The 9,780-nt window shown below is 44.4% G+C and overlaps 1 protein-coding gene across 2 annotated transcripts; it reads left to right on the top strand.

The window, feature by feature from the left end:
- The first annotated feature begins 2,655 nt into the window (after positions 1–2,655).
- Positions 2,656–9,356, top strand: LOC102101607 (ankyrin repeat domain-containing protein 40-like). 2 transcript variants are annotated; one of them, XR_001331743.2, is made up of 6 exons: positions 2,656–2,828; positions 3,380–3,528; positions 5,037–5,507; positions 6,005–6,180; positions 6,883–7,099; positions 8,818–9,356. XR_001331743.2 is itself a non-coding variant. In XM_005526849.3 (5 exons), the coding sequence occupies exons 1-5, from the start codon at positions 2,695–2,697 to the stop codon at positions 7,024–7,026; spliced, it is 1,074 nt and encodes a 357-aa protein (XP_005526906.1). In that variant the 5' UTR covers positions 2,656–2,694; the 3' UTR covers positions 7,027–9,356. The 2 variants fall into 2 exon arrangements, 1 of the variants encoding a protein (XP_005526906.1); XM_005526849.3 differs by having other exon boundaries at positions 6,883–9,356.
- The last annotated feature ends 424 nt before the right edge of the window (positions 9,357–9,780 follow it).

Genomic DNA, 9,780 nt, shown 5'->3' on the forward strand with positions numbered 1-9,780 from the left:
GGACACACGTGTATGAGGGGGTCTGAGGCTCCATGTGCAGGGCACGAACAGGAGGTTCATGGCAGCGGTGGGGAGGTTTGAGTCAAGTGAACTTGCTGCTAATCCTCTTCCACACAGCCTTCCTCGAGGGAGGAGATCTCATGACTCCAGGGAGAAGTACATTGTGTAACTAAGCAATGGTGAACCCAAGCTCCATTTAACAGGGCTTGGCGCAGGCACAACAGAGAAGGATACTCATCCCAAGAGAGCGTGAGAGAGAGCATCTCAGTGCATCACCCGCCGGCTTCAAGTCCTTAAAAGCCCTGTGCGGCTTTGGGAGAGGAGCTCAAGTAGAGGAGGAAAAAAAAAAAAGAAAAAAGCCCATAACCCCCCCCAGAAAACAGCTCCCTGCACTGGGTTTCCCTGCTCCTGTGTGGAAAAGTTGCATAATGTCCCTTTGCACCACAAGGAGCTTTCAAATCTGCAGGATCAAAGCTGTATGGAGACACTATGGATGTGCCAAGACAAATTTAAAGACATTTCACAATTACAGCAAGCACAAAGCCACATTCTGGGCTCCTCTTGCTGTTCCACTGTGACATCTAGTGGCAGTGGCACTGGAGAACACCACAGGAATAGTGCTCCTGGTTTAAGGCCTGTCCCTGTCTCCTGAGTAGCTTTTCCCTATCCATCTGAGAGTTGTCTTGTATTATTTTGGAAAAAGCTCTTTTGCCACTAATCCTATTGGATTTTTACAGATGTAAAAAATCGGGATTTAAAGCTTTCACAGTTGGCAAGAGGGCATCCTGCTTCTTGGAATGTATCACTAGGTCTCCACTTATGTGTGCCTTGTTTTATAGCTTTATGGCACAGACACTGAAAAAAGACAAAAGGGATTGTGGCTTAAAGAGTGATCATTTAAGATGCTTTTACTGAAAAAGCCAACGAGTTAAAACACAAATATTTAGGTCACAGCAGTGTCCAGTGAGGGCTGGTCTTCTAGATCTCTAAAGTTTGAATTTGCAGTTGTCATCAGGTAAATCTTCTTTGCAAACCATTCTCCAAATCCAGTTCATGCAGTTTGTTGAGTCTTTTGGTAGCATCTGGGCAAAATGTTTGTTCAGTCTATTGCATGGGATCAACAGCATGTGATGTAGTGTGAAAAAATTGCCACTGAGTCACTGTGTAACCTTTGCCATAGTAGTTAAAAATGTCACTGCTTGCTTCTGCCTCCTGCTTTCATGAGTGTGGTTTGCAGGGCTGCTTCTCTCTTAGGGAAACATTTGGCCTGTGGGCCTTTGCCTCTCCTGACTGATTAAAAGGAAGATGAGTGTTTGTGCTTTGAAGCTTCATCTATATGGAGAGATATTCAGGAACTGTTTGGATGGTAATGCTGCAGGCATTGTCTTCACCTAATGGCCACAATTACCAGAGAAGGAACAGCAGAGCAAAGCAACAGCAACCCAAGTCCTAAATTAAATGGTAGGTTAAAAAGAATGTAATTAATAAGAAAAGTAAGCAATAAAAGAGAGGCAATGAAATAAAAAAACAGCTTAGTGAAAATTTCTCCTTGGTGGCAGACACTGATGCCAAAACAGAAAGCCTGGAGTTAAATGAGCTCCCCAACACATGCCACAGTGATTTAATTAAGAGTGTGAGCAACACACTGGAGAGGAAAGAAAGGGCTGGGAACTGGGGGTGCCAGGGCTGGAAGTGTCTGGGAAAACCTGTGGATTTGAACCCATCCTTGTTGTCCTTTCCCAGCCCATGGCAGCCTCACAGCTCAACAGCAGGAGCCAGGCTGCTGGTTAAAAAACACCCCAAAAAGGGCAAGGCCACTGTGATAGATGATGGGTTGGAATCAAAGACCTTGGAGGTCTCTTCCAACCGAAATAATTCTATGATGTGCTTTTGCAGGCAGGCAGTTTTTACCTGCAGCTTTGTCAGGTGAGGAATGAACCCATCAAAGGAAACACTCCAGTCTTGGATTTTCACCCTGTCCAGGCCCCCATCTTAGCACCTGGAGTGGAGAGAGCACTGAATCACATAATCACTGGGGTTGGAAAGGACCTCTGGAGGTCACCCAGTCCAACCCTCTGCTAAGGCAGGGTCACCTGGAGCAGGTGACACGGGAATATGTCCAGGTGGGTTTGGAATGTCTCCAGACTCCACAGCCTCTCTGGGCAGCTGTTCCAGAGCTCTGATTACATTTGTTAATGTAAAGGAGTTCTTGCTAGTGTTGAGGTGGAACATTTTGTATTTTAGTTTATGGTCGTTGCCCCTCGTCCTGTCTCTGGACGCCAATGAAGAGTTTGACAGCATCCTCTGATACTCCTTGGATATATTTAAATGCATTGGTGAGATCCCCTCCCAGTCTTCTCCAGACCAAACAGGCCCAGCTCCCGCAGAGTCCGTGCATCGGAGAGTGCTCCGGACCCCTCATCATCTCTGAAGCCTTCGCTGGGCCCTCTCCAGCAGCTCCTTGTTTTTCCTGTGCTGAGGAGCCCAGAACCGGACACAGAACTCCAGGACGGGGCCGTTCCCTGCCGGGTCAGCGCCAGCGCTTCCCGCCCCGCCCGGCTCAAGATGCCGGCGGCCGTGAGGAGCGGAACGGGGCCCCGGGGCGGGAAGGGCCCGGCTCCGCCGCGCTGAGGCCGCCCGGCCCCTCCCGCCGGGCTCCGGCGGGGCGGGGAGGGGCCGCAGCCGGAGCCGGCCATGAGCGGCACGGCGGAGGCGCGGGAGCTGGAGGAGCGGCTGCGGGAGGCGGCGGCCCTGGGGGACGTGGCGGAGGTGCAGCGGCTGCTGGCCGCGGGGGCAGACATCGACTCCCGCAACGAGATCAATGGCTGGTGAGGAGCGGCGGCGGCCTGCGGGGTCCCGGCGCTGCGGGGGACGAGGGGCGGGACGGGGTCGCTGCGGGGCCCGGCTCTTCCCCCGCTGCCCGTCTCAGCGGCGGTGTTCGGGGTGGTTGAGCTCAGGGCTCCCCCCAAACGTATCACCAGGCACGGGGTGAGACAGCTACTCCGGGGACGCAGCTCTTGTGTTTCTTAGTTTTCCCATTTGCGAGTACAGGAAAGCTAATCTCGGGAGGCTCGGAGATTTACTGCTAAAGAGGATCACGATAAAAGCAGGTCGCCCTCCTTTTACCTGTCACTGTGCGTGTGCGCTCAAAGGTCCCCGTCCAATCGCTTCTGCGGGACAGTAGTGGAGTCACCCCGGAAGGCAAAGGAGGGCCCTGCCCTGCACCACTTACAGATTCAGAACTTTAAATAAAAGTGCTGCAATGAAGGAAACTTTATTCCCAGTTACCACTTGACGCGTAACTCGGGTGAAGTAGGACGGGGCTGGGTGAGGAGTAGCCGGGGCAGTGAATCCCAACCCTTCTGCTTCCTTCCCGCAGGACCTGCCTGCACTGGGCCTGCAAGCGGAACCATGCCCAAGTGGTGTCCTGCCTGCTGAAGGCTGGTGCAGACAAGAACATCCTAACTGCTAAGGGAGAGCTGGCGGCACAGCTAACATCGAAACCGGACATCCGCAAGATTTTGGGAGGTACCATTCTCATCTTAAAAATAATCTAGAATTCTTAGTCTAAACACTGAAATGCTTTTAGTGCTTTTATCTGAGGCAGTAATCGGCAAAATCTTGGCTAGGACCATTGTATCTCATTAGATAGCTGTGATTTTTAACTGGAATTCGTATTTGGGCAAGTAGACGTGGGTATTTCAGGCAGGAAAGCTGCCTGAGCTGTGTCACCAAGAAGTGGAAGAGCTGTATGCTTTGGGAAGTGTGCTGTTGCACTCCTGTTTGCCGTCATTAAGCTAAAGCTGGCACGCAGGCTGCAAATGGGGGCTTTTGCAATTGTACAATTTCCTGTGGTCTGACCATGATCAATATTACAAATCCCCTCAAAAAACCTTTATCACTCAGGAAGTTAAGCCTTCTGAGCACTTTTATAGTGTGACTTGCTGCTGGTATGGTTAAGTTTTGCCCTGTAATTCTGCCATCTTACTTTTCATATGCACAGCAAACCCAGTTAGATGTGTGTAACACTCCTGCAAAAGAGCAAGTGCCATCAGCATCTAGGTATTGCACTCCAGATTAAAATTCTGATGTGCTTTACCTTTGGAAATGTGCTGTTTTCTGTATTTGCACTTAAATTGCTCCCTACAATGATCTGCTCTTACATCAACAGTGCAGGGTTATCCTTCACAAGGCTGCAGCTAAATCATGACTCGGGTTCCAAGAGTTACGCCTGACATGGCATGCTCTTACATGATACTTTTGCTTTCTTCTGGGCAAAGTGCTCATCTCTTGGGCCTAATTTGTGCCAAATGACACCTGTTTTTAACATCTAAACAAGCACACGTGTATGAACTCTGCTCATAGTTCATCTTATTTTTCTGTCTGTTAAGCTTTCATGTGTTTCCTGGGGAATAAACCTATCACCTTCTCTCCTAGTTTTTATTCTGGGAGTGTGGTATCATTGAGTAGATCTTTCTGATCTACTTTGACATCACTATTTATGTTCTGTAATCCTCAGGCAGGAATGTCACTTACTGCAGTGCTTTTGTGCAAGAGTTGAGTTTGGGTATTACAGCAAGTAGTGACTTCCCTGAAGAAGTACTGGGTTGAATTTACTGGCCTAGGTAATAATAAACTATTTTCAGCTGTGCTATTAAAAGCATTTTAAAATGAGATTCAAAAAAGGACTACTGGTCATCCAATTCATTTGAAAGTGCTGGAACAACACTGCTAGAAATGATGTGTCTTGCAAAGGTTATTTTTTTCCCCCACTTTGTTTATAAAAAGCAATATACTGAAGACATTTACAGGTTTTTCTTTCACTTTACAGCTACTGGCCTCCAAGTGTTACATGCCTCGGCATGTGATTTCTTCACTAAAGAATTAGTGTCATTCTTTGATGGCCTTGGAATGTGATGTAGTTTCATGATACAATGGGAAAACTAACAATGTTCAAAATTAGATCTATCCAGTAACATGATGGATTTTTTTTCTCTCTCCATCCCTTACCCCTCATTTTTGAACTTCATCAATAGAGGAACAAACTGAATGTCAAGGACTGAAGGATTTAAATTTACCCATTGTTGTGAACTACTTGGCCAATCCACCATTCCCTAACGTTTGTACTGAAGAAAGCATTCCAGGCAGCTTGGCAGAATCCCAGAATGAAAGCGCTTCCATCTCTTCTGCTTCCCAGAATGAAACTAGCCCATGTCCATCAGCAACTCGGGCCGAAAGCACCTGCACACCCAAGTCAAGCAGCAGCAAGACTTTCCCAGCACCAGATGCTGAAGCCAGGCCACCCCCCGTGCCCCCCATCGCTGCAGCCAGCCCAGGGGTGCCCTATGGCCCCAGCTGCCCCCCAGCCATGCCCCCCAGCCATGGGCCCTGCTCTCCAGGAGCGTCCAGCCAGGCCATGCCTCTGCAGCCAGACGCCTTCCCCAGCAGCCCTGCACCTGCCTTCCAGCCCATCTTCTTCACTGGAACATTCCCCTATAACATGCAAGGTAAACAGGTGCCATATCTCATAGTTCTGTTAGTTACTGGGTGAAAAGTTAAGTACAAATTTCACTTAACATTCTAGTAAAGTAGAGGCAGAGATGTTGAATTCTGTGGCCAAAAGTGCCCTAACTTTCTTGTGCTCAGTCAGTTAAGTGAAATGTCTGTTACACTGTATTTCAACCATGGTAATACTTTGCAAAGCAGTGAAAAGATTGGTCCATATAGCATGAAAAATTAAATTTTGCACTACATTTACATCAAATACACCTCTAGTGTGTAGTGTGGTAATGACTTTGTGACTGGATGGATCAGTTTTAACAGTGTTAACATGATTCTTCTGTGTATTTTTGCTGGAAGCTTCTGTTAACTGCACAGTATTTCTCAGTGAGATCACAGGGATTGTATTAAAAAACCTGAATTCAAAAGATAATGGTAAAAACTAGTGTTGGGTTTGAGTTGCTCGTCTTTTTTGTTGTTAACCTTTTAATTGTTTCTCTGTCAGAACTTGTGCTCAAGGTCAGAGTCCAGAACCTTAGAGACAATGACTTCATTGAGATTGAACTGGACAGACAGGAATTGACCTACCAAGATCTGCTCAGAGTGAGCTGCTGTGAACTGGGTGTTAATCCAGAGCAAGTAGAGAAGATCAGAAAACTACCCAATACACTCGTAAGAAAGGTAAGAACAGAAATGAGAGACTACCTTGACTTTACAGACATCAGAAGGTATTTTTGTAAAAAGACTAGCAAAACGTCATCTTTGTTAAATAAAAACTGACTTAAACTGACAGATTCAAAGGGATGTTGGACCTTTCTTAAAACTTCATCATAACTTGTTTAAAAATAATTATTGTCAAAACAGGCAGAGTATTTTAGCTCCTAAAGCAGATGGAACTATTATAGCTTGACTTTTTAAAAATGTATCCCAAACGGTGCATTTAGCGTGCTTTTGACATTAATTGTCTGTTCACTGTTTCCTTGCCTAAAAAGAACAAACAGTAAGGGGAAAAACGTCCACAAATTAGCATACAAACACTTAAAGACAGGCTGTTAACAAATGAACCTGCTCTTCTGTTCCAAAAATATACATTCTGGAGGTCCCTAAATGAAAGTGATCACAACTCTTTGTTAAGTGACATGTACAAAACCAACCAAATCATAATGAGATTAAAGGAGAAGAAAAAGTTTGAGGAGAAAAATCAACCAGTCAAATGTGCTACTGACGACTGTGACTTCTGATGAGTATATATGCTGGTAGGATTTATTTTCTCATTCTTTATTGCTATTATTGGATGTGGAATTTTAGTTTTTACTTCCTATAGTTCTTTTATAAATAACCAGCTATGTTTAGTAGAATGTTGTTTTGTCTGTTCCTTACAAGGACAAGGATGTTGCCAGACTCCAGGACTTCCAAGAGCTGGAGTTGGTCCTTCTGAGAAGTGACAGCTCTCCTTTCCTGAACGCTGCGGCCATGCTGACAGAGTGGCCATGCTACAACAGCAGAGCATCCAAGCTGACCTACTGACCCTGAGAGCTGCAACTGCAATGTGAACACCTGGCAGTGACATGTGCTGCCTTTGGAAGGCAGCAACTTAAATGTGTGTAAAAAACCTTAAGTTATTATTAGGGTTACTATTTTAACTAATATTTTATATTTAATATCCTGTTTGCTTTTATTTTTTTACTTGATACTGTATTCAGCCAAGGGATACCTCATTTGTCTAGTAAAATCACATGCTTCCAATATATTTCAAGGAAGTTTATTGGTTGTATCTGGCAGTGAAGTCACAAAAGATGTAATTATTGATATGAAAATTATGTTAAGTATACCCACTCTGACCAAATAAGACGTATGGAAAGATTCAGGAAATTGTGTGTCTCTGTGCATATATATGCATTTTAAACTTCCTTATTAAATTAAAAGAGGCACACAATGAATAGTTGCTCTCTAAAAATGTAAATGTCCTTAATCTTTGCACCTCACAAACACACCAAGATGGGTTGTCTGGAGATATTTAATCATCGGAAGTGGCAGGAGAAACCCTTTTACTGGGCTGAAAATAAGTGGAATAAGCATGTCCATATGTAAATGATTATACCCCGCCCCATGAGAATATTGTACTTCCACCAAAAAAATACAAAAGCCTCTCATAAATGTTCCTTAATTAAGTCTCAATCAAGTTGGAGTGCCCTTTCAAGAGAAAGCTTGTGTTTCAGGAGATGGGGAGGGGTCCCCCAATCTGCACCTGTGGTTTTATTTACTTCCTGACCGATGTGAGCCTGTGCATTACTCACAGCAGGTGTCAGTATTACCAAGACAGGGAAGCTCTTTGTGGCCATCCCTCATACACTAGTTCCAAGGAGGGCTGTGGTTTCTGCTGTGTGAGAAGCACAGTTGTGTCCTCATGAGATGAGAGCTGGAAGGAACACAGCATGCTTTTATGAGCCACTAGATGGGAAACACCCCACAAGCAAGTAACTAACTTGTAACTTTACATCATGCAGTCTACTGTCACTGTTACATAGCCTTGTTTTAGCCATGTGAGTACTGAAAGGGCTGAATGCCAGGTGCTTTAAACTTCTTTTTTTTCCCCTCTTCTTTGTGGGGAGTGAAAAAAAAACAGCTCTGGTTAAACTACAGACTTTTTAACTTGCATCTAAGCAAGTCAGTAATGAAAAGAATGATTTGTAGGTTAAAGTGTTTAAGTCACAGCATTTCTGGAGTATAAATAGCTTGAAGCCTTTCCTGATTAAAATGGCAGCCTGGGAACTTATACATTTGGAGGCTGTTTTCTTTTTTACCAAAAGATATGATGCTGACTTTTGCACCAAAAGCCTTAATTGAATCCTGTGGTGGGTGAGAAACTTGCTTTAACTGCATGAGCTTTTTTCTCCCCTCCGTTCCCCCCTCCTCCCCCCACCCCAAACTGTATTGATTTTCCTTCCATCTCTGCTTTATGAAGCTGCACTAGAGCAGTTTCTGCACAGCTGGCGCTGTGTTTGTTGTCGATCTGGACTGCAATGTTGACAGTCAAACTATAAATAGTACAGCACCATGTTCTGGTAGAAGCAGCATGGCTGCCATCCTCCCTGGGTCCTGCTTTACCCTGGAAGACTCCCTCAAGCTGCTGCATGCCAAGAGAACACAGAAATCCCTTCTGCCAGCAGAGGAGTTGCTTGACTCTGAGCTCACCAAGTTACTTAGTCTTAAAATTCTTGCTTACTGCAGTCAAAATAATTAAAATCCCTTTGTCCCTACACATCACCTTAACCATGCTAACTTCCTATTCTCAATCCTGTTTTTTTCTTCAACCAGGAGCTGAGCTACTTTAATGCCAGATTCAACCCTTGGGAAGCTCAAGACTGAGACACAGTATGAAGTAAAACTTCTTAACTGAGGTTCCTGCTTTGTTTTTCTTGTAGGACAGGAAAGAAGGTTTTATTTTAACAATTGTGTATTTATCTTTCCAGGCATAGCTTGGAGGCTAGCTCAGATTAAGTGCAATAACTGTCTGAAAAACAGTAGTGGTTAAATGGCTCAAAATTAATAGGAGTATCTGATTTCTTTCCCGTACCTTAATTTAGGAAGTCAGTGTAAGGACTGTCTCCACTAATTACTGAGCATTCTGCTAGAGGGAAGCTGGTTTAAAAACCTTTATTTCTCTAGTTTCCACCAAGAATAACAGTTAATGTGTTAAACTCCACTCATAATCTGACTGTAGTAACAGTAAATCTATGCAGAAAAATATTTTTGTATGTTTTATGCAGTTTGATAAACTCTAAGACACACTAGTTATGTTAACTGGTTTTGTTGGGCTTTTTCTTTGAACAATAAACTGTTGGAATGACAACTGAGATTAAGTTTACAAAACGTACTGTTCTTCCAAGGATGACTTTTGTTTGCACTACAGACTTGTACTGATCTGACATTACTACTCTTCACTTACATTAAATTGACAGATTATCAGAAATGACAGATACTTTCAGAATCTAAATCCCAGGCTAATGTACCTAAGGTACCTCATTTTATCATTTTTACTTTTGCAAAGTAAGGGGAAATGCAAATCCTGTAACAAGTAAGTGCAGTGGAAGGTGCAAGACACACATTTTCATCACTGAAAGAAGTAACTCATCCAGGAAGAGGCTGAGTCCTGTCTCCTAAGTTTCAAAAGGAGGAAGTGTTCATCCAATGTCTTTCCAATTAGGATTTAGCTATAATTCACTTGCTCACACTTTATTTTCTCTGAAAAACACCACCATACCCACTCTCCCATCCCCT

Source organism: Pseudopodoces humilis, chromosome 21, assembly GCF_049639895.1.
Source record: "Pseudopodoces humilis isolate 2021_Gansu_Grassland_sample_001 chromosome 21, ASM4963989v1, whole genome shotgun sequence".
NCBI classification, from domain to species: Eukaryota; Metazoa; Chordata; class Aves; order Passeriformes; family Paridae; genus Pseudopodoces; species Pseudopodoces humilis.